The sequence below is a fragment of the Amyelois transitella genome, chromosome 5, assembly GCF_032362555.1.
Source record: "Amyelois transitella isolate CPQ chromosome 5, ilAmyTran1.1, whole genome shotgun sequence".
NCBI lineage: Eukaryota > Metazoa > Arthropoda > Insecta > Lepidoptera > Pyralidae > Amyelois > Amyelois transitella.
The window spans coordinates 7,716,548-7,742,218 of NC_083508.1; the positions used below are offsets into that span (position 1 = coordinate 7,716,548).

The window sequence follows — 25,671 nt, forward strand, 5'->3', positions numbered from 1 at the left end:
CATTATTTTTAGTTATTATTATAAGTATTAAAATTTACTTACTAAGTATATATAGTCGGTTGATAATAATCTGACTTAAATAATTACACTTATCTTAATCTGAGTAGTATAAAAGGTATTTATTGGTAAAGAAATAAAAATAAATATTCATTTAATAAGATTACATTAAGAAAGAATTAATCTGGATCGAGTTATACACCAAACCAAGAACACTTTGATCTTGTTGGAGTCGGAATCGAAGTTTCCCACTTCTAATAATTTTATTTGAAACTTGCTCATTGTTCCGTTACCATGGGAACGATCTCATCCAAGTTAGTTCGGTTTCATAAACCCACTATTAATAACTTACCTTTCAGGGTTGTACCTATAATGTCTATACTTTTAAGTATAAAGTAGTTTTGCTGCTACTAATAACTACTTATATAAAAACTTATAACTACCCAAATAAACTGGTTTTCCTGATCCCGTGGGAAATTCAGAAGGAAAGATTATGGATTATATAAATTATTTACCTACTTACGATTAACTGGGTAATAAGTACAAAATGATTCTCTTGTCGCCACAGATATGTACCTTTATCTAAACATGGATTATAATAACAAAAAATAAACTAGAACGTCAGTAACATTGATTGAAGAGTCATAAAAGCCTTAGTTTTAATTTTTGTACATATTTACTACAGGACTTAAATGGTTTTATACAAAAAGGCGTTTTTAAATCTTTGATGACTGGGACCTGCAGAACCTAACTTCAACCCCTAAAACCCAAACAGCTTATTATTTCCATTGAATTATTATCGTTAAAACTATATTATAAGTACCTAACTAGTTACCCCAACTATGAGATCTAGTGATCTGTGAAAGACGTACACTAGTATCGAGGATACTAGAACGTACGTAGGTACTTTCACAGATGTTTCACTGTGATTGCGAATTTCTCACGAATGTCACGCTACTCAAACAAAACAATGTCATAACGTTACCACAAAATCAGAATAGTACAGAAATGTATTGGGATATTCTAAAAACTATCTCTCTGAGCTGCCGACCCCGCGATCGGATTTACATCCATCTGCCGCGGGAAATCAATTTTTAGAGCGAGAAAGGAGTATTTTAAAATTTATAGTATTGCATTAATACTCAAAATAAATTAAATACGTGGCCGGTAGGGCGAGTGTTGATCAGAGGTTAAGCAGTTGAGGTTGAGGAGTGCACTGATCAGTGCTCAGGCAGCTGAGAAGTTAATTTAGTTGAATCAAACTTGTGGCGGGCTGTAACTGCAACCTAGGTAAAGCTAGATGTTTTATTTACGCCGTCTACACCATTTATTTATAACTAGCTGTGCCTGCGACTTCGTCCGCGTGGAATAGTTATTTTGGGCATCATTGAAACCCTCAAGGATGCTCTTTCCCCGATTTTTTTCACATTTTCCATTATTTCTTCGCTCCTAATAGTTGCAGCTAGACGTTATATAGCCTAAAGCCTTCCTCGATAAATGGTCTATTAAACACAAAAATAATCTTTCAAATCGAACCAGTAGTTCTTGAGATTAGCACATTCAAACAAACAAACAAACTATTCAGTTTTATAATATTAGTATAGATAAATCAAAGTGCCTATTAAAATTTAAAAAAATATTCTAATATAATTATAACCAGAAATATGTACCTACAACTTACAAAAGAAAAAGAAATGAAAATAAAGTTGAAACGCCTGTGCAATACTATCTTGCCGTCGTCGGGTCTTCCCATATTCCCTTAGGGGAGTCGGAGTAGATCGGTCAGGGCTTTTGGCCCTCTTCAATTATCAAGCATCATCGCTGCCTACGACTGTAGGCAGGTCGATGGGGCGGCCGTGACGGCCTGGGTCTTCACGTCTTCATACACTGGGAGTTCCCATCGGCGGCGGCGTTGTCACTGGTCGACGACGTCTGCCGCAAGGCAGCGAGGGGAGAGTTTCACTCGACGGCCCGGAGGGCGGGCGTGGAGCGGCGCGATGACGCGCAGGTGGCTGTGTAATGACGCGTCCGCCCTCTCGAATATCTAGGTTCTCCCACTTCAGGTCCCTGAGGATCGTCGAGTTCCTCACATAGCGCGGGGCTCCGACGACTGCTCTGAGACTTTGGTTCTCTTGGGCTCTGAGTCTTCTCCTGTTGGTCTCAGAGCAAAATGCATACCACGCCGGGGCCGCGTACGTGAGGCGGGATCTGACGTACGTTTGGTAGATCCCGAGCTTCCTCCTCAGGGGGAGGCTGGAGGAGAGAACTGCGTGAAGTCTCCCCCTGGCTGCCTTGGTCATGAAGCTTGCGCTCGCCTCCTGCCCCTTTTATACCCTGCCGCCGCTAGCCGCGTCGAGCGCGGCAACCGTTACGCAAAAATAATGCTTATATGTAGCATGATTCAGTATTTATGCGCGATGGCTTGTTAGGGTATTTTATTTCATGTATAAGTTTGGTGTTTCTATACCGATTTAGATGATTCTTTTTTTATTGAATAGTGAGTGTGAGTGTTATTGGTATTATAAACATCAGAGTAAAGAAATTTAATCAGAAATCTCCGAACTGCTAAGCTATTAGGAATTACACGTGTTATTGTGAGTCAACCATAAAAGATAGACTTATGCTGTCTTGGGATATTTTTTTAATAATTTTATGTAGAATATTTCCGTCATACATGGTTTCGCTATATCTTTAACCATTAAGGCTGCACACGCGACGGAAGCTTAAAAAATCAAGTAACTTCTCCCGTTTTCCCAACATTTCCTTTCACTGCTCTGCTCCTAGTGATTGTATCGTAATAAAAAGTATACTATAACCTGCTCAGGAGTATGAAGAATAACTGTACCAAGTTTCGTTAAAATCCGTCAAGTAGTTTTTGTTTCTATAAAGAACATACAGACAGACAGACAGACAGACAGACAGACAGACAAAAATTTTACTGATTGCATTTTTGGCATCAGTATCGATCACTGATCACCCCCTGATAGTTATTTTGAAAATATATTCCATGTACAGAATTGACCTCTCTACAGATTTATTATAAGTATAGATAGATTAGGTAAGTAAATACTTTAAGATGAATCACGCGTGAATTTAGCGCCATCTTCTAAAGAATACAGGTTTTTCGCAAATACCACGGGAACTTTAGTTTTCACCGAGTTGAAAGTAATCTACTCGTATGTCCTTCTTTAGACTCCTTAATTACATATACGCAAATTTAAAAAGGTTAGTTCAGTAGATACTGCGTGAAGGGGAAACAAACAAACAAATACACACTTTTGCATTTATAATACCTATTAGTTAAGATGGAATTGACCCCCTGCAGGATGTAAGCCTCCTCCAAGGCAAGCCATTCGCTTCCGTTTGGTGAGCTCCTTCTCCACACGATAAAATAAGAATTTGTTTGTATTTACATATAGGTATCCAAGGGTGAACATTACCTGTTCCTTCGAAATATCGCACGCCATAATCCTGCTTGATTATTCCGCCTACGGTTACGTTCCCTCAAAGCGACAATAGCATCGTAGATGTGATAATGTAGCTATATTATGTACGTACGATTGTAGTTTCCCAGTGTATGTATGTAGGTATAGTTGGCCACATACGAGTAAACTATCATAGGTACCACAATATTATAGAAATCGGAATATCAATAACAGTTTATGTAATTTATCGTGTAGTAGATGTACGTAAATTTTGATTCTCTCTTTTGTACAATGTCACGTTACTTCTTGTATCACTTAAAATACCTACCTATATTATTTTCACCGAATCGCTACAATGTGTTAACACAGAAATCTTCATAAAAGGTGTAGAAATTTTATCATTTAAGGCTCACTATTTTCCTACGCGTTTAAAAAAACACATTCTTATTTCTCATTTTTAATGAATCATACTATAACACTAATGCACAAAATCACAATATCATTTCATTAGTTCTAAACTTTACATAAAACGTAACTTCATAATCAAACACCCCGTCAAACACGATTAGGTACTAGGTACATTATAATAATAATAATATGAAATAAAATGCATTGGTTATGACAACAGTTCCGTAAAAAACTCAAAAATTCTTCAATATTTCACTGGTACGCACCACAAAAGAAAGGCACGTGACACTGGTATAACCGTTTCATATACGATACTGGTACATATTTTACTAATAATTTCATAAAGCGGTGCAGATATTTGGATTATCTACTTTTATGCAAGATACTTAATAGCCAAATTGTAACATGTTGTATAAGGTTTAAGCTTCGTGGCGATTTAAATATGAATTCTCTAGGTCTAAATATTATAAAGTTAAAATAAGGTTATCTACTTGTTTTGCTTCGTATGACGTTATTAAATTATTCTTAGTGGATTAATCTTACGTTGTTTAGCGCTTCGCTCATTAATTTTATATTGCAAATACTTTTTTTTAGTGGACTTATTTCAGAAATTAGGATAAAATTAAAAAAAACGTATATATATCAAAACTGGCATATTTTATCGGCGCAGCCGAATTACAGTTACTTCACATGGGCTTTTTGTTCAACAAAATTTCCCAAACCTTATGTTCTAACATTATAATAACATACTGTAAAATCCAGTGGTAAAATTGTTACTGATGCATAAAACTGGTTGTTTTGTATAAATACGAGAATTTACGTGTTACTTAAGACTAGCTCATTAAAATTGCGATAGTGAAACCCTTATTTTAGTGTTGTAAGTGCAATCTATGTGCAGTATTAAAAAATACTTGCTAGTATTTGGCCTTTCTAAATCTTGACCTACAACAATAGTAATCTAATTTGTACCATTAAATGCATTTTATATATAAATATTGTCTAAAATGAGCATAATTTTATCTTAATACATAATAAAGAATTAGTTTCCAAATTTCAATAGTTACGATTTTTGTTATCTGGATAAAATAATATTTTAAATAATAACCAAAATAATTGACATTGACACATGAACACACTGGATTGATACAACAAGTATTGCAAACCAAACCATTGCCATAAACCAGCACTGTTACTAATCTATCCATATGAAATGCAAAGGAAATACTAACACAAACTACATTTCATTTCTTTTTTTTTCATACAATCACTATTCTAACATTAAAGGAACTAAATAACAGCAAAGGCAAACCTCACATGTCCAAATCAAAGATGAGATCATTTTTGAACATGACCTCTTGATATTGCCCTTTGTTCAGCCTGTCTGGATTGTAGAGATCGGTTTTATGCTTGATATTATCACAGGTCACTGGTTTAGGTGTTTCGTACTTCTTCCCTTCACTGGTAGACTCCCAAATAGTTGGTTCTGATGGCTCTTTTTTTCTATAATCTATGTTTAATACCGATTTAAACTTGTTATCCCCATTGTTACCAATGACGTCTTCGTCTTCTTCGTAATGGAAAACCGAATCATTGAAAGATGAATCGGGCGTGTTTTTGTGGTCGGCCTCAGCATCCGAGGTGTCGGCTAGACCGCTATCACGACGGGGTTTCAGAACAGATTTTATCCTTGGTTTTGTTACCTGAAAAACATGCAATCAATCTTATGAAAAACAACATTACGAAACAATATTTTGAACATGAATTAACATTTAGACAAAATAATTATACCTCAATTTGAATATAGTCTCCCAAAAAAAAAGTTTCTGGGCTAAGTACTTTAGTTTGAATGATAAGTTATGCTCTTATACATACATAATAAAATCACGCCTCTTTCCCGGAGGGGTAGGCAGAGACTACATCTTTCCACTTGCCATGATCTCGGCATACTTCCTTCGCTTCATCCACATTCATAACTCTCTTCATGCAAGCTCGGCAGTTTCGGGTACTCTTATAATGCTCTTATAATGTGTGAAAATTTCATTAGGAAACTTGGCACATTTAGGAAACTGGATAAGTAACCATACCCAATATGGGTTAGGTTCCCCTGCAAAGGTTACTGAGGTCAAATAGGAGATCCTTTGTGTAAAAACATGGTCAAAGGCGCTGCCTGGGCTAGGAGGAAGAAAATTAATACCAGACTTAAAAAAGGTTTATGTACCAACACTTCCAGACTAAGCAGGTTTTAGAAAAGCAAATATATTAACCTTATCCGAGCTGAATACTTCATCCTCTGCCTCACTTTCACTCTTACGCCTTTCTAGATTACGTTTTTTACTCTTCTTCCTCTGGTTTTTCTTCTTCTGACCTTCTATTGATGAATTATATCTGAAAAGGAAAAGAATATCCAATTAGATTGAAACTATTTCTTAATCATTCTTTAAGGTAATTTATTTATTAAGGATTTTCTTAAAGTAGCATGATTTTTCAATGAAACCAAGTAGCTTTCTATAAAAACAGGTAGTGAAAATAAGTCCAGAAGGTTTTGGGTTCATCGAATATACATTGCAAATAAAAACGAAAACAATAATACTATAGACTATACTTATCAATGAAAAATTGCGTCATAAGACGATGTTTTATAATGTGGCACTTTCCAGATGAAGATAAGATTGATATACTGCAAGGACATTGCTAGTGTGATAGTTATTTTCCTCGTGTCATGATGAACAATATGTAAATTAGTAAATGTTAGCATACTTCCTATATTTCAAGGACATTAGGTCAAAGCCCAGCTCCTCAGATTTTTTTTATCTATTATTCATGATGAAGGAAATTTTTCATTCAATAATGAATCATCTATTACAATATACTAATAAGCTAACACACTATGTAACATATTCATGACAGCATTCTGTTTTAATATTATTTATAATTTCACAATTTTTATGCCTTTAACCTATACTGTCAGATGCGTTTTGCCTGTATTGAATTTATTGAAATACCTATTTCCATCGATAAAAATCCATAAAAAGTTTTATGACTCACCTATAAAATTGCCTGGCAATAACATCATTAAATCTAACAGTCTTTTTCAAGCTTGATTCCTCAGGTATGCAATCTGAGCTTATATAGTCCATAGAAGAGGCAACATCCCCCGTGCTTGACTCGGAATAGCTTCTTTTTATAAACATTGGTTTCCGGAGAATACTTTTCGCACCATTCACACAGTTGGACTCAGTCCATACAATATCCCTCTCTTCTGCTGTTGGGGACTCTAGGTCATCTTCATCTAATTCATCATGATTAGATGATACAACTATATTAGTTTCACTACCCAAATTAGTAACTTCAACCACTGGTATTGATTCTTCATGATCATCATGATTATTTTTTAATTTTGCTTTCTCTTCTGATTTGACGTGAGAAATATCAAAATATTCAGAGAGCAGTGAACTCTCATTTAAACCAATCTGGAATTGATGTGGAACATTGCCTGCAATTTCCAGTTGTAGAATAACATTATTATCCCATGCTTCACCTGTTGCATTTTCAAACTTCACATGTTCTTCAAAAATAATTAATGCTGCATAATGCAATGGGACAAAGCCAGATCCAACAGATGTGAATTTAATGAAAATTTTATTATATTCAGACTTAACTATGACTGACTCAGGTTCAGTATTTTTTACATGGAAGGTGAAGGCCACAATGTCATCCATAACATTGTGAGTATATGAAGGAAATATGTAACTTAACGACGAATCAAAAAACATTTCCTGTCTTGGTTTATAATCTTCCTGTGTAGGCTTCACTATTGAATTCTCCGATGATGTAGAAGATATCTCTACTACTAAGTTGTCTCTATGATCTTCATCACTTTGTGAACCAGAGTTTTCTTCACTTTCAACACCACTGTCAACTTTTGAGGAATTTTCAACACCCCTGTTCCTTATCACTGGTAAAGTAACAATTAACTTATGCTTCGATTTGTCAAATTTAGCATTGCCACACTTTTCATTAACTGCATATGGCAGTGTGACATTCAGCTTATATTTGGCAGGTTTTTCTGAGACCAAGCTCAAAGATTTTTCATTGACATCTAGATTACAATCCTTCGTAGATGAAAGAAGCGGGAGGTTAATTTCCACAATTATATTACTGGGAATAGCAGTATACTGTTTACTATCTTTTTGATAAGTATAATCTTGTAAGTCTATGCTTTTTTGCTGTTTTATTAAATATTTTGGTATAGTATAACCTCTGTCAGAAGTGTGTGTGAACTCAGGTTTGTTTCTCCTTAATCCAGAATGGTTATGAAGGTTTGAAGTGCTTGCTTCAGATAATTCATCGGATTTTTGAGGATATATATGTTGTGGGTATAATTTGTCAACTAATTCCTGAGGGAATTCTTCAGTTTCTTCTTCTGTATGAGTTCCTGGCTTATAATCTGGATCTTCCTTTCGTATAACGGCAGGTACCATCATGCCTTTATAATTAGATTTTATGAAACGGAAATTATTGCTGTCAAAATGAATGTTGTATGTTTTAGTCAACCCATCCAGGGCAGTTTTATTTACAAGTTCACGAAATCTTTTATTAACCTCCGCCATGCGCAGTGTGTCTGGGTGAAACACGACATCATAAATCACACATCGTGCTCTTTTACGATCATAATCGTCTCGAGGGGGAATAATAGAGTATGGAATTTGCCAATTCATACCTCTCTTGCCGCCGACTTCTTGAACTTCACAAGATGGTTTGGCGACTTTTTCATTGCTACAGATATTGATGAATGCTTTTCTGTCACCAGCTACACTTGTTTTAATAACATAACCCCCCTTGGGATTGATGAAAGTCACATTGTAACCGCGTTCTTTCTCTAGTTTGGTCATTTCTTCCTGATATAACGCTTGATTTGCCGGGTCACGTACCTCTTCACAGTACTCGGCGAGTAGGTCTCGAAACTTCTTACTCTTCATCGCGTCTTGAATAACTTCGAGATCATTTCTAGTCATTTGATGATCTTCATCACGAGGTTTTACGCCTGTTGCCATTTTGTACTATCTAGTTTCTTAGCCAATTTATAAATAAACACAGTTTACTACGCATTCACAAAATTTCCAATCCAGCCAGCTGATAGCGATACGAATACGCTATTCGTATGTTTGTGTGTTGTGTATGATAAGTTGGAAACGTCAGTGTTACCAACTGTCTTAATTAACGAAGTCGCGGTCGCAAATAGAGAGCAGCAGAACGCTTGCGACCAGGGATTGTTAACGTTACCTAACGAACACTATAAGTAACGGCAAATAACATTATTTTCAAAAGTTATGACTTATACCGATATAGGCGTAACATCGGTAATGTTATCTTTTAACGTTATGTAACGATATTAAATAATGTTATATTATTATATAGTTACAAATTAACGCTAAGAATTGCGATACTATTTAGCATTATAAATATCGTTAATAATTAGCGTTATAAATATCGTTATCGTTTATGTGAAATGAAAATCTGTTCTCTTTTATAAAATATTGGTACCTAAAGTTTGTCTGTCACAAGGCAACTTTACAATACGCGATGCGATTAGAAGTGTTTACTGCGAATCCGTCATTAAATCAATCAGTTACGTTATATAACGTATTCGTATTTATATGAATTTACCGGGAAATAAAAAAAAATACGTTAATCAGTCTTAACGTTATTTCTTTCCGTTAATTTCACTGGTGACGTTATATGTGAATAACGGTAAATGAAGCCAAAAATATCGTAATACGATACCAATTTTTTTACGGCAAGCCCGGTGGCAACAGATATTGCAGGGACAAATTGAAAAGTGTGCGCATTTGCCTGGTTTTTAAGTTTTTAACATTTGGCTGGCAACATTGTCCACAATGACAATGACATATCTAGGCATGGATCGTACTTGAAAATATGGCGCACCAGTAATACTTGGTATGTTACGAGAAATACTTGTTAAAAATACTAGCCATTCTATAAAAGGAAAATACTGTATATGCTGCAATTTAGGAATAAAAACTATTAAGTAAAATCTTATAATAGAACTGAGGTGCTGACTGACCTAGTGTTTTATAATGGTTTAGACTGTCCAACCACCAGCAACCAGAATCCTAAGCATTATTAGTAATAAGAAGTTTAAAAGAACAATGAGGTTCTAAGCGTATTGAAATGGAAGTAGGAGGCGCGTCGAGCGCTTTTGAGTAAAATACTTTGTCACGGGTTATAGTGTATCGGACTATAGGTGACCTAGAGGTGATTGTTACATTCAGTAGCAGAAAAAATATTATTTACATTATTTTGTCATAATATACTCGTACATGAAATCACGCCTCTTTCCTGGAGAGGTAGGCAGACACTACCTCTTTCCACTTGCCACGATTTCTGCATACTTCCTTCGCTTCATCCACATTCATAACTCTCTTCATGCAAGCTCGGCGGTTTCTGGTACTTTTGACCTGACCCTTTACCAGGACGTCCTTAATTTGATCAAGATACGTTCGTCTAGGTCAAACTATATTCGAATATATTTAAATAATAGCTATATCTGATATATTGTTACATAAATATATTTTTTTTATACCTATATGAAAACAGCCATCATAGCTTGTGTAAACTAGTTACTTTGATTTAAATAGCGTATATAACTACTAAATTATACTGGAGGCGTCTATGAAATGATTTATGTTTAAAAGTCACAACGACCACTTGATGAAATTCTATGAAAAATAATTTAAAAATATAATATAATATCGACGGTTGAAAGGCTAATTGTGTCAAGCGACATTTTTTGCGATATTGAGTTATATACATATTTGGAATCAGCGAATTTTTCTCCATCGTTTGAGCTCACTCTCATATTTTTCTGAGCATTTTTTTGGCGCTTGACACAACCGCAAAAAAGGGTCTCATTTTGGCGGTCATTGATCTAAACGACAAAGATTTGGGTAAATTTGTGTATCTGCCACTTAAACCTTTTTGACTTTTATCATAATTTTTGTGTCAAGGCGTATGGATTACATTGCATCATACTATTTTGAAAATCAGAGGCAATTGCGCCAATTTGCCTTTTCGCTTTTTATAGGATATGGTCGCTTGACCCATTTTGATTTGTAAGATAATATTGAAGTACGTCGCTTAGCCGTTTTTGTTTTCCATCGCCCCACACACGCATGTCGTTTGACACATTTTGTTGCACGCTGTAGGTAGTTATCGTGTTGTGTGCGCTACCGAGGCATGTTTCGCTCGCGCTCGTGCGCGTCTGCGGCGTCAGTCAAACGCCGGCGGTTAACGAAGTTGTACATACATACATACATAAAATCACGCCTCTTTTCCGGAGGGGTAGGCAGAGACTACCTCTTTCCACTTGTCACGATCTCTGCATACTTCCTTCGCTTCATCCACATTCATAACTCTCTTCATGCATGCTCCTTTATTTTCTATTTCTGTAACTACATCTTCTTTCAAATCACAACTTTTCCTTACCACGCTGTTCCTTATCCGGTCACTCAATTTCACACCCATCATTAACGCTCTCATTTCCACTGCATTTATTCTGCTTTCGTGCTTCTTTTGCCATACCCAACTTTCACTCCCATACATTAATGTCGGAACCAACACGCCCCTATGCACTGCCAGTCGAGCCTTTTTGGATAGTTTCTGACTGCTCATAAAGGCATGCAAAGCTCCATTCACCATGTTCCCTGCGTTCACTCTCCTTTCAATATCACTAACACACTTGCCATCTGAAGTAAACTTTGATCCTAGATATACAAACTCTTTCACTTGCTCAACTTTTTCTCCTCCAATCAAAATATTACATGCTGTCATTTCTTTCTGCATACATACATACATTAAATCACGCCTCTTTCCCGGAGGGGTAAGCAGAGACTACCTGTTTCCACTTGCCACGATCTCTGCATACTTCCTTCGCTTCATCCACATTCATAACTCTCTTCATGCATGCTCGGGGGTTTCGGGTACTTTTGACCTGACCCTTTACCAGGACGTCCTTAATTTGATCAAGATACGTTCGTCTAGGTCTTCCCACTCCGACCTTTCCCTCCACACTCTCCTTGTATATCTGCTTAGTCAACCTGTTTTCATTCATCCTCTCCACATGACCGAATTATCTCAACATACCCTTTTCTATTCCTGTCAATACTTCTTCTTTCACATCACAACATTCCCTTATCACGCTGTTCCTTATCCGGTCACTCAATTTCACACCCATCATACTCCTTAACGCTCTCATTTCCACTGCATTTATTCTGCTTTCGTGCTTCTTTTGCCATACCCAACTTTCACTCCCAAACATTAATGTCGGGACCAACACGCCCCTATGCACAGCCAGCCGAGCCTTTTTGGATAGTTTCTGACTGCTCATAAAGGCATGCAAAGCTCCATTCACCATGTTCCCCGCGTTCACTCTCCTTTCAATATCACTATTACACTTGCCATCTGATGTAAACTTTAATCCTAGATATACAAACTCTTTCACTTGCTTAACTTTTTCTCCTCCAATCAAAATATTACATGCTGTCATTTCTTTCTCCATTTCAAAAACCAGTGTTTTAGTTTTACTTACGTTCTCATTCCGTTCTCTTTTAAAGCTTCATGCATACAGTTTACCATCTGCTGTAACTCCTCCGCTGATGACGCCAGTATAACCTGATCATCGGCATAGAGCAGACATTTGACGAGTAACTCATTCATCCTTAATCCACTTTCAGACTCTTTGGTTGAACAGTTCCGGTGACGCAACACATCCTTGCGTAACGCCTTTCTCAATCTTAATTCACTCAGTGTGCGCTCCGTTTATCCTGACACAAGCATTCGAATCTTCATATAAGGATTTCTTTTTGTTTTATTTAAAAATAACTGTTATTTAATTCCTAAAAAATTATTGTATTGATGACAAGAACCAAAAGTCATGATCTACTTTCTATTGGCATGCCGTTTGTTTCAATTGCTCAATTTTCTTTTTGTATTATTTTGTCTTTTAAACTGAAATATCAATTTAGTGTTGAAAATTACATGGCATTTAAATAATTTTCAATTATTTTGTATTACATGGGATGGGCGCTTGAACCATTTTGCTGTCCAGTTATTTGTTCACTTCAAGCATTTGACTCATTTTGCTGTCAAGTTATTTGTTCATTTCAAGCATTTAACTCATTTTGCCTTTCCCTGGAAAAGTGTCATTTTGATGTAAGCGCCATAAAATTACTGAAATATTGCTAAATAGTAACAGAAATAATGGTTTTACGTACTTTTTAACCTTATAAATATACTGTATTAATTTTATCAAAATCGGTCAAGCCATTTTTTAACAGCGAATTTTTTTCCAAAAATTAAAACTTTAAACCGCTTTTTCTCAGCTTTCACAAAATGGCGCTTACCACAATTAGCCTTTCAACCGTCGATATATAAAAGAAAAAGTGAGGGCTCAACTGATATCCTCTTTTTTGGAAGTCGGTTAAATTTTTAAAACTTTTTCATAAATCTACATCTACACTTTTACACTAATATTATAAAGAGGAAAACTTTGTTTGTTTGTTTGGTTGTAATGAATAGGCTCAAAAACTACTGGACCGATTTTAAAAATTCTTTCACCATTCGAAAGCTACATTATCCACGAGTAACATAGACTATATTTTATTTTGGAAAAAAATAGGGTTCCCTAATATATTTGGATTTTTCGGACACAAACTGAAAAAAATCAACCAAAAAGTTACTTATTTTGCGTACGCTGCCTAAACTACAAAAGATAGAACCATAAAATGTTTTAATTAATTGTAGATCTTATAAATATCTACAAAAAAGTCCGCGACACACTATACCTATCTATGTCGAGTGAGGCACAACAACCACATTTTTATTTAAAAATCTTGAATTTTTTTTGGTCTACATTTAAACGCGTTTTTTTACTCATGCTTTTAATCCTTATCAAAATAAATAATTTTATCAATAAGTACAGTTTATGTAGATAATATTTAGTCTTTGAATGATTAAAATTGGACGTTTGGTTTTGAAGTTGTGGTGAAATTAAAATATTACGATTTCTGCTGCACGGCCCGTTGCGAAGTGGGTGTCACCAAGGCCAGGGGTTAAAAATGTTAAAATTGATAGGGTCGGGGCCGCCGACCATCAGTATATTTTGTTAGCTGAAAATAATTCAACATCAAATATTGTTTATAGAGAAGCTCTATAATAATTTTGTTATGTATCCTAAAACAACAGGTTGCACTGCGGGACTGCAGGCAGAAGTGACACTTTTGCCGGGAGCAAGACTTAGTTAGCCGCTTTGCGGGCGGTCCTTTAGTTAGTTCTAATAGAGATATACTTAGTATCGGCTGTGCATCCGTGCGAAGCCGGGGCGGGTCGCTAGTGTAAAAATAAAGATCTGGTATACGTACTTGGAAACTGGTTTAAAACCTGGTCGCGTAAATATTAAAGTACTACTCTTTGGTAGTTAAATTAATACGTTCCATTCCTTTCCTTCCTAACATAGGTACTCGTTCGTATGGGTGTTCATATTATTTAACGATTTTAAGTAATTTTTCTGAAAACACCTATTCGTAGACGATTTTGCATTTTTCTATAAGTAAGAACATTATAATCTTATAATGTCTCTAAATGTTAACCGATTTCTTTCACAATTAAATGCGTCTCGAAATTCCGCTAGGTTATACGCACGATGGATGAACAGGGATCCTGCAAAAGTTTTGTTGCCATTTAATGAAAAATCAAAACCTAGTCTAAAGAAGGAAAAGGTCATTAGTCTGGATTCCGAGATTTATTCTAAAGTAAATGCAGCTCCTCTAGCCCCTGAAGAAACTCCACCTATCATCTCTCCACAAAAGGCAAAAGAAATAAGAAGTAAGCGAGAAGATAAACTGAAAAAAAGAGAGTTTTATTTGAGCCAATGCAAAGTCTTTGATGATAATAATGAGGTCCTTTATGAGAAAACAACTACAAGTGATGGGCGAATAAGGTAAATGTGGTGCAAAGCTCAAAACAACTATGTAGACATTAATTTTTATTTTTATTCAAACGTTGACTTCTTTTTTAAAAATTCAATAATTAGAGTGTAAATAAAATATTTGAAACTATTAACAATTTTGTGAAAATAATAGGTTATAAATTTAAAATATTTGCTAATTATGTAAATATGATTTTGTTTAGTGTAATTTATTTATTGGTAATAATATAAACCTCTGTAGATCCAGTTGTAATTGTTACTAGACAAACTCAGATTCCTAGATCTTTAGCATATTTAAACATACTCTTTATACTGTGTGGTTTCCGCCACCAATAGGACAAAGAAAAGGACCACTCCATCTCTTTCCCATGAATGTCGTAAAGGGCGACTAAGGGATAGGCTTATAAACTTGGGATTCTTCTTTTAGGTGACAGACTAAAAATTTGTCATTACATGAATCTCAATTCTATCATTAAGCCTACATGGCCTATCAGTCTTGTCAACATTGTTGTCTCTATCTACCCTGCAAGGGCATGATTATATGTATGTACCTATGTTATTTGGTTGTAGCAACATCCTGGTAAAATTGAAAACAAAGAAGGACCGTATTCGTCTGAATCAAATTCTGGTTGAAGGTTGGAGACTTATTGTTGATGGTTTGGAAGCTAAATGTCTACTGAAATATGTTATATTCTCTCGCACAGAAGATCTGAACAATATTCGCCCATTTTTACCAAAGACTGGAGTAAAATTATTCAAAGTGCCTTATAAAGAAATGTCTCTATGGTCTGATGTAGAGACCTCACCTGGAATTTTTGGTAAGATCAAAATTTAGTTGAAGTATTTTTTGTCTTTCCACATTTTTTTAGTAGTATCAGAATCATAGTAGTATATTAAAAAGGAAAAATTTGTCTCAATTTCTTATACATTGTTCTGATCAAATGTTGAACCAAAGCAATCAGATTAAACTTATATTTTTCTTGAAATTTTAATGGCTACCATTAAATCTACCGTACTAGACCACTGGGCTGTGGAAACAACCTATTAAAAGGTTATGTTTTTGTCTTACAGGAGTTTTTGAAATGCCCACTCCCGACAAAGCTAAGAGTTTATCTAGGCCTTTGCCCCTTCAGTTCATTTGTGACAATATCAGAGTGCCAGGAAATTTGGGAGCTATACTGAGAATAGCTGTGGGTGCAGGCTGTGAAAAAGTTTTATTAACTAAAGGTACAGTTATCAGTTTTCTCAAATTTGTTTTTTTTTCTGTTATTAGTAGTTATGATTTATATATTCTCAACTCTTGTCTTTAAACCTTGGTCCTGCAAAAGTAGCATGGTAGCGATAATTTATAGTATTTGCCTATTAAGAAAGATACCTATGTGATTTAGAGTCTTTGACATTAATTTTTCCAAGGCATATGTATTAATTGGTTGCAACAAACACTTCTTTCCACATCAGTGGTTTTTCCAGAAAAATAATATAAATACATACATACATATAGTCATGTCTTTATCCCCTTCAGGGTAGACAGAGCCAACAGTCCTGTCGAGACTGACAGGCCAAGTTCGGCGTTTAGGTTACTGATAGAATTCACATTCAAATAGTGACAGATTGCTACCCCATTGCCTAAAAGAAAATCGCAAGTTTATAAGCCTAATCCGTAGTTGACATCCATGGGAAAGAGATGGAGGGGTCCTATTCTTTTTTTTTGTATTGGTTCTGGGAATCAGATGTCATTATAAATGATATTTACAAATTACAGGTTGTGTGGACATGTGGGACCCCAAAGTAATTAGAAGTGCAGCCGGAGCTCATTTCAGATTGCCAATATATAATTCAATTGAGTGGGAAGACATGCCAAAATTACTTGAAGAAAATACTTCAGTATTCATTGCTGATAGCAACACCCAAATAGGAATGTCAGATAAAACTGTTGAAAAGGAAAATTCAATAACAGGGATGAATATACCTGTGGTACCATACTATAGTATTGAGTACCCTACTTTAAAACATGTGACATTGATACTAGGGGGTGAAACTGAAGGCATTAGTGATGAAAGTTATGAGTAAGTTATTAATTGTTTGCAATAATATTTATACCATAAGCAATAGGCTTCTTTGGTAAATCATTTGCATGTGTACCAAATTGGATTAAAATCTTAGTGCCAGATGCCCTGTAGTAATGCTTTTATGGTATGCAATCAATGATGTTATGAAATTTGTCACAGTCCAGAATGGAGTGCAGTTGGTTGACTGTAAAATTTTTAATGCATGTGTGCAATTAAGAATTAAATTGTCTTTAACCATCAACGTTATATGTTTAGACCCACAATCCTGCCGAAAAAGTATCCAAACCTAATGAATTCGTCCGTTCGTTCGGAAATAGAACTTAAGCTATTACAAAAAGCGATTAGAGATAGTGTGCTTTATTGCAATATGTTAAGATCCATCTTTGAATATTAAACATCTGTGAATCTTGGTTATAGTTGATCGAAGCTTCACTCATCTAGCAGCTAGCTTGCGGACTTGGCGTATTTTCTATCGAAAAGTAAATACTGCAAAGGAAGTATTGTTTTTGAGTGAATGTCGTTTGATGTTCAATTTTTCTTTCAAACCTCTTCAATGAATGAATGAATGATATTAACATCCGGCCCGAATCTTGAACTGTATAGAATATATATTTTGTTTCAGTTTGGCTGCAAGAAGAAATGGCTTGAGATTGAATATTCCATTACAAAGAGGTATAGATAGCTTGAACACGGGTATGGCAACGGCTATTATTGCTTTCGAAATCAGAAAACAATTGCTGCAGTTATGGGCCAAGGAGAAAAGGGAGCGAATACACGCTAGCTAGAAGTAATTGTTGATGTATTCGTAATTTAGTAGATACTTTGTAATATATAAGTTTTATATGAGTACCTATGCATTTGTTTATTTTTATCATTCTACCTACCTATTTAGTAAGCTTTAAACTATCCATAACAAAAAGTAACTGAGACAAAACTGGGCGTATTTAATCTGTTTTCTAAATAGACTTATGGCCTAGACGAACGTATCTTGATCAAATTAAGGACGTCCTGGTAAAGGGTCAGGTCAAGAGTATCCGAAACCGCCGAGCTTGCATGAAGAATAGAATAGAATAGATTTAATTTGTGCGGAATATAGACGTGATTTTATATATTTAAATCGCTTTTTTTCCTCAGGCCGCGTAACATTTCAGGGGAATCAGAGGAGCGTCTAACCGAGAATATGCAAAAATATTTCGTCAGTACTAGAATACAGTATAAATAACATATTTCTACTAGATTTGTGCTTTGTTGTCTGATGTAGATTAAAGTAGATACCTTTTTTAATAACTTCTCCACACAATTCTCTACGTCTTCCAACGTGATTACATAACGACGCCATTAGAGCGAAAAACGCTATATTCTAAATAAACGCGATCTAAGTATTTGTCGTTTTAATTAATTATCCATATTAAAAGGCCTTATTTGTTATCCGATGGACGACTTTGATTGATTATACAGTGGCTGCAAAAAGGGTAGCAAAATTTAACGACTTTCACTAACAGGTTGCTAGGTCCTAGATTAATTTTATTGAGTGATATGGGGTTAACGGACGAGCTGAAGAGAGTTATGAATGTGGATGAAGCGAAACAAGGTATATAGGGATCGTGACAAGTGGAAAGACGTTCCTAGTCTCTGCCTGCCCCTCCGGGAAAGAAGTATGATTTTATGTGTGTATAACTGTATATTATGCAGCTATAGGGTTAATGTTCAAATAACTATTGAGCACTATGCTGTTTTGTCGGAAACTTTGCTGTTAAGCTGGTATATTGGAGAGTATAATTATTCCAAAGTTATTAACCAATTAAGATTCATGAGGATGAATAACATTGGCTGGGCTGTAAGTACGCCTGTTTTAAAAAAAATCTAGTCTTGTCCGTTAAACTGTTGGCTCTGTCTACCCCACAAGGGATATAGACGTGACCATATGTATGTATGTATGTCCGTTAAACTAGTGCGAATGTGTTCATCTCTTACGAAGTTAAACCAATTTTATTCATAAGCTTATCAGTAAAGTGTATATAAATATTCGAATCCTCTTCCATAAAAATATATCCGTATCGACATGACATTTATTATGGGACTTTTTAATTTGCGTAAATTTAAAACGTGTCAGTGCCATATTAAAAAAAGTACATAATTTTTACTATTATGGGCACAAATTAGTTACATTAACCTCATATTTGAAAACTTCGTCCGCGTGGAATAGTTATTTTGGGCATAATTGAAGCCCTAAAGGATGAATAATTTTCCCCGTTTTTTTTTCACATTTTCCATTATTTCTTTGCTTCTTATAGTTGCAGCGTGGTGTTATATAGCCTAAAGCCTTCCTCGATAAATAGTCTATTCAACGCAAAAATAATTTTTCAATTCGAACCAGTAGTTTCTGAGATTAGCGCGTTCAAACAAACAAACTCTTCAGCTTTATAATAATATCTAGTATAGATAATTTCTGTTTGTTATCAGGTTTTACCTCTATGGGATAACTATTTACAACAGATTAGGTACATACATAATAAAATTTCGGCTATGCTCATTTGGCAACTGTTTCAGTGCCAAGCGGCCTCTTCAGTATGTGTAGGCTTTATTCCAACTAGTCCACCAGACGAGATTAATGTACTTACTTAAAGTGGACTAGTATTTAAATGGATTTGTTAATTTTTTGGAAGCCAAGTCATATGGAAATTATAACCGTAAATTTCTAATTATATTTTGTTAGTCCCAAATAATATTTGAAAAATTGTTAATGTTTCACACAAATTAAGTAAAAAAATTATGTGATAAATAATTTCGACCTCATCATGTAGAAAGGTTATATTATCTCTAAATTGTTTTCAAGTAAACAGTTATTTATCTTAAAACTTTAAAATAAAGACAGAAAAAAAATACATAATCAATTTGGGCTTATCTGATGTAAGTACTGCTATTGAGAATAAAGTACCTAATTCAGAATGTCTTGACTTATGCAATAAATAACAATTGAAGAAAATAAAATTTTAAGCTTGCAAATAAAGGTGCCCCTTTGTGGTCCACAGACGTGGCCTATCTCAATCTTCCGGAAGGAATTAGGGGATTTTTCAGAGGTTGAAAGGAGAATCGGGGGTACCTAGTTAAGGATGTGAAATGTAGGAAGGAGGCGTCGTCGGTCAATACTGGAGGTGGTGCGGTGCGGGCGCGGTGCGCAGGCGTGGCCCTGCCGCCCCCGGCCCGGCGTCGCCGCCGGCCCACTCACGCAACTCGCGAGTAAGCCGCCGTGCGACACGACCGTGCGTCCCGGAGCCAAAGTCCTACGATCGAGCCATGTGTCATGTTTTCATCACAGAACACAACTGTCAACTGACTCCCCCTCGCTAGATCATTCATTATGAATGAATAAACTCCCTGAAAAGTGCAGTATTCGCGCGTTTTAAGCTGAAGGACAGCTTTCGCCGAGTGTCTAGTTTTTCTCGTGGCCGTTGACACTGCAGCGTGCGGGTCCCGCAGTGCGCGAGTGTGTGCTTGATTGGCGAACATACTCTACAGCATCAGCTGAGCCGCGTAAACATTGCTCTCGCATAGTTTTCCCTGGACTTACGGATGGCGTCCGCTCACGTGTCCCCTGTCTGAATTTCAAACTGCACCAAAAAGGAAATCAAGATGAGGCGACTTATTTTGCTACTGTTGACAGGTAAGGAATTTTTTGCATGTCTTCTTTTTATTTCACACTTTTTCCACATCATTTCCGTTTCGTTTTCTTCACGCCTTTTAAACATTGCAAGGACTGATTCCTTACAATGGGTGTACCATGTAAGTAGTTTAATATCGCACTCATCATTATCAATAATACCTTATGTTATCATCTCAGTTACATACCTCACTTTAGTTTTAAATCTCATAAATGCATGTTTATTCTTGAAATTTTATTTAAAATTTTCATTGGAATTCAACGTACTTACTTATATTGAATAAGGTTTCTAGGTAGGTAAGTCCCTACTTGTAAAATTTACCTTATTTTTATTCACATTTGTTCAGTTTAGCTCTATCCAGGTGTGCATAAGACAAGCGTATTATAATAAAGCCCAGCTCATCTTTACCTACGTTTTATGTATACTTGCAAGGATGCATCATCACACTCACATCAAAAGCAAGATGTTACCCCAATAAACTTTCTTACCCTAAATATAATTCAAACGCCTCTAAGACAAATCGTGACAGTAGTGTATACTTACCTCTCGGCTTAAATTTACTGGCGTAATATTGTCATGCCGCTCTATATATCATGGCCCGTGAAAAATAAGTTATAAGATTGCCAAAAGACCCTCGTTCCGGCGCTCCAAGGAACAAATGGGACGGTTCCTAAAGAAAAGAGCAATTTTTTGCGTGCGTCAATCTCATATGGCACGAACAATGCGTTTATATTTTATTCTGTTCTTTACGAGTTTTATTTCGTTTAACTTTTAAAGTTTTTAAAAGAGCACGTTCGTTTATTGATTACTATTGCAGGAAGAGTATTTCGAGAAGCACTCGCCAAATTATTCGATTTCTGCTAAATATCTACCCCATCCTTGATCAATATGGATAGCCGAATAAACCGATATCCACATAATAGAGTTCCGTCGAATGATTTCGGGATCTATTGTTGAAATATCGGCCGTTGGCCATTGTTCAACTACATTTGTCCGATATGCCGATTGGAATGACTTTTCTGTGGTCTTTGTCATTAGGAAAGAGAATAATGCTAGAACAAAAATACTTACATGCTATAGAAATTTTAAAACCCGATTATAGATGTAAATACGGATGGATCCAAACTTATAAGTATGATGTTATAATGTGTACATGATTGTTACATGATTGACATTAGATTTACACACATTTGCCACGCAGGATAATTAAACCACATATATACTGAAGAATTGAATACCTGCTTAGTTTTGAATTGGTTAAAAAAGGAAATGTAAGACAAAGAGGAATATAATTTTGAAAACTTTAATACACATACATATGGTCACGTCTATATCCCTTCCGGGGAAGACAGAGCCAAGTCTTGAAAAGACTGAATGGCCACGTTCAGCTCCATGGAAAAGAGATGGGGTGGTCCTATTCTTTTTTGTATTGGTGCCGGGTACCACACGGCACCTACGGCGGCGGCAAAACTTTAATATTAATTAATAAATTGCCTTCCTAAATAACTCTTCAATGAATTATAATAAGTATTATAAATCATACATACTTTAGTTACTAATCTAAGAATAATCCTTTATCGGTAATTACGTATGCATCATAAGGAAAAGCATACAATTTAAACTTTCTGTATTTTAAAATTGAAGGCGAAGCGTAAATTATAAAGACGCACGCAAACTCTAGTTCCTTTATTTCTGTCGGCGGCGACAGGTGTTCAATGCAGGTAGACGCCGCAGGCCGCAGCAGATTCGACTGGCCGACGGGATGCTTTTGTTCAATTCAGAGTACCAGTTAAAAAAAGACTCCAAACATTCACCAAAAAAGATAAAATGCGCGAGCTCGAATACTTAAGATCATGAATCAATTAAAGATTTCGCCTGAGCGCAAGTTGCGGATGATTTCTTTACATTTACAATATTAAAAAAAGGAAAATTTGGTCACTACGAATCCACATAATTTTTTCTAGTGAAATTATAAAACATAGCTTATCCGATCTCTTCGTACCACCATGAATTTTCGCAATTTTCATTGAATTATTTGCGGTCCAAATTTTCCAATAAATTTCTTCCACTGACCTATCTCGTATGTAATTTTTCTAAGTTGTAATAGATTTTAAAATCTATACAATGCACATTTATGGTCAAATGTTAAAAACTTGTTTATGAAATTTGTTCCGCCGCCGGGCTTTGACGGAGTAATTCCAATAGTGAAGTTTTATGTAAGTAACCAGCATGGTCTTGTATTAAAACTAAACTTTCATGCTTCTGGAGTTCGGTGGCTGCAATATTGTAGCAACTCCTTCCGGCGCTCTGGATTCTTTTTTTTTGCTTTCAGAAACGGATGTAGACAGCACCTGGCCACTAAACTTTTTTTATTCCCATGCATTATACTTCTTACAGCTACAAGATGAAAGTTTTTGTGACATTTAATTTTGACTTTAAGATTGTCTGTTATAAAGATAACACTTCTGATTTACTTAAAGCGTTGGTTGAACGTCGTTAAAATCTCATCTTCATTCAATGCGGCAATATATTACAAAGCCAAACCTCCATTAAACCTATATCGGGCACTGCATACTTTGTTTGACAAGTGGTTTTTAGCTTCAGATCAATTATGTAGCTGTTTCATCATTTCGTTAGTAATACTAGCTGATCTTGTGAAATGTATTGTTGTTAATTTGCGCCTGCATGTTTTCTTGTTATATAACGGTCGTCATTTGTTTTGAATTTCTTCACGGGCGGTTTGTTTATGTCTATTTCGGGTGCTGACAGCAACGCATAATCGAAGCGGGTGCAGAGCCGATAAGTGGCCGGCGCCAGCTTTCATGTGGCGACGCATGTGTGTTTGTGTGGGAACACTGAGCTGCAACCCGCTGCATGCGCATGTTTACCGCATACCTAAACATCGCGGCTGCATTGCAAGTCCTATCTTTTTTTTTGTCAGATTTTTTTTGTTACACGTTTGTTTTGCATTTGATTTGTTTCTTAGTAGTATTTCAACCACTGCACTTGACACATTTTTGGTTTATCTTATCGCGTAGTAATGATTTGTGAGCGCCTAGATAGATCTGTCGAAGTATATTATAAGTTGAAATGATTGACTAACCAAATTTTTGAACCTCAATTAAACCAGCTTAAAAGTATAGTTGTAAGTAACATTATTTATTTGATTATATCTATCAGGTATGCGTGTATACTTTATATGTCGTCAAACTTTGCAGATTATAATCCAAGACTGCGTAACTTATTATTATAACATCGCTGATAAATATAAAGAGGATTGTACCATATTTTTCAGCTCCCCTATACATCTTTTATAAGTTAAATCTTAGGTCTAATAAAGCTAAAACGTGTTTTAAGGTGAACACTGTTTAAAGTCGCACTTAACCGGTTTTCGTATTAATGTTCGACGAGAATGCATCAAAGACCAATCTCTTGTGGACATGAACACTGACCTGATAATTTTTCATATTACAATAAGTCATAAGTGCTGGGGTTATTTCCCCAGGGGGCGCGTCGTTGGCTGTACAAAAGGTTTCAGCTACATAACTGTTCAAAGCAGAATTTTTAATTAAACCACAATCGATCCTAGCCCATTCCTTCGGGAATTTCTTGTTCATTGTATTTGCAATTTCCATGTAATTTTCTATATTGAAGTGGGGAATAATAAGTTTCTTTCTCACTGTTATGACTTCATGTCAGAACAATTATTATGCATCTGCAATTATTAGGCATTCATGTGATACAATCACTTGAATGCCTTTGATGCAATAAAACGAATGTAGAACAGAAATAAAACACACGTGATTGTATCTTACTCGATAAAATCGATAAAACAGCATGTCATTCGTACAAAACGTAATTGAAACCAACACAGCAGAGCCAATATCTGCTATGAAATTATGTAGAAGGGAAAACCGTTGTAAATGAAAAGTATTTCCCTATAAGAAACAAAAGGCAGACTGATTATTATCGACCTTGAAAAGGTGGAGGGTTGCTTATGTCATGTACGCCGGCACGTGCGCCGAGTCGAGTGAAACGATAATGATAGAGTGGCCAGAGGGGTGGAATAATCAACTGAATAACTAATTCAAGTCATTGCGCTTTACTCTCTACCTAATGGCCCTTTTTGTGCTACCCCTTGCTATCACATGATTGTGCTAACAGAGGGTCATTTCAAGGATGTGTTTTTATAATAATATTTTGAAAAGATCTACGGCTGTTCAATTCCATTTTTAAAACGTAATTACCAAATTGAGTTTCCCTGTGATATTCAATATGTGGTCTTTTATGTCAGCGAAACCAGAAGTCGGTGACAAAAGGGACAGCTTCGGCGCTTTCAAAGGTTAATTGGTTTAAAGGTCAAAGGAAAGGTTTACCTTGCGCTAGTTCGAACACCAGTAAATTACGGATTACGGATTGTTCGCGATTGAATATGTACTTAATAAAACACTGTCAATTAGTCCCGAATGACACACTTTACTTAAGTTTCCGAAGCTTATATTGCAAATATGATAAGGGTCAGATGTGTGAAGTAAAAACCATACACGTAGATATAATTGGGTCAAAGTGGTGAAGGACGTGGGTTCCGTGTGTATTGGAAGTGGTGTGGGAGAAGGGTGCTAGCGTTATTCCACGATTCGTACGAATGACTATATTATTATCCAAGATATTACAGAACCATATTCTTTATTCGAAACTTTATGGAAATGTGTCTCGTGACCTCTTTGGCCATGATTTTGGATCAGTTTTTGCTCTCTCATCCGCTGTAATGCCTTTTTAAACAACCTTAATGTACTTATAGGATTTTTTAACATGTTCTGTATTATGACAGAAGCAAAAAAAGAATACATTTGTAGTTTCTTGAAAATGTTAAGATAGTGCTTTCAAGAAAACAATTAATATCTCTATTTTACATTACATACTTTGAACATTTTACTCGTATATAAGGATAGGGCGAGGGTTGTCATTGTAATAAAATTTGATTAGAGTAGATCATAAATCTTTTTTTTTCATTATCTCGTTCGGTGTCGCCTGCCCCGTCTGCGTCGGGAGACAGCGCCCAAATCCCCCATGTTTTGACATACATACCCACACGTATTTATGAC

The 25,671-nt window shown here is 35.7% G+C and overlaps 3 protein-coding genes across 5 annotated transcripts in view; 2 read left to right on the forward strand and 1 right to left on the reverse strand.

Annotated features, from left to right (window-relative positions):
- Positions 1 to 3,869: 3,869 nt before the first annotated feature.
- On the reverse strand, positions 3,870 to 8,995 carry LOC106131914 (protein kintoun). The gene is made up of 3 exons (XM_013331190.2): positions 6,876 to 8,995; positions 6,095 to 6,215; positions 3,870 to 5,530 (listed from the first exon to the last, which is right to left on the reverse strand). The coding sequence occupies exons 1-3, from the start codon at positions 8,882 to 8,884 to the stop codon at positions 5,141 to 5,143; spliced, it is 2,520 nt and encodes an 839-aa protein (XP_013186644.2). The 5' UTR covers positions 8,885 to 8,995; the 3' UTR covers positions 3,870 to 5,140.
- A 5,328-nt stretch (positions 8,996 to 14,323) lies between these two features.
- LOC106131815 (rRNA methyltransferase 3, mitochondrial) lies at positions 14,324 to 18,059 on the forward strand. Of its 3 annotated transcripts, none has more exons than XM_060954900.1 (6): positions 14,324 to 14,457; positions 14,539 to 14,847; positions 15,406 to 15,653; positions 15,907 to 16,062; positions 16,598 to 16,901; positions 17,527 to 17,753. In XM_060954900.1, exons 2-6 carry the CDS (start codon positions 14,555 to 14,557, stop codon positions 17,687 to 17,689), a joined length of 1,164 nt encoding a protein of 387 aa, XP_060810883.1. In that variant the 5' UTR covers positions 14,324 to 14,457; positions 14,539 to 14,554; the 3' UTR covers positions 17,690 to 17,753. The 3 variants fall into 3 exon arrangements, with proteins under 3 accessions (XP_060810883.1, XP_060810882.1, XP_013186480.2); XM_060954899.1 differs by adding an exon at positions 18,039 to 18,059 and having other exon boundaries at positions 14,340 to 14,847; positions 17,527 to 17,691; XM_013331026.2 differs by having other exon boundaries at positions 14,340 to 14,847.
- A 2,096-nt stretch (positions 18,060 to 20,155) lies between these two features.
- LOC106131882 (transmembrane protein 132E) overlaps positions 20,156 to 25,671 on the forward strand; it is a 74,927-nt gene continuing 69,411 nt past the window's right edge. The window contains exon 1 of the mRNA XM_013331143.2: positions 20,156 to 20,568. Within this exon, the coding sequence (XP_013186597.2) occupies positions 20,538 to 20,568 (31 nt within the window). The 5' untranslated portion in view covers positions 20,156 to 20,537. The remainder of the gene's footprint in view (positions 20,569 to 25,671) is intronic.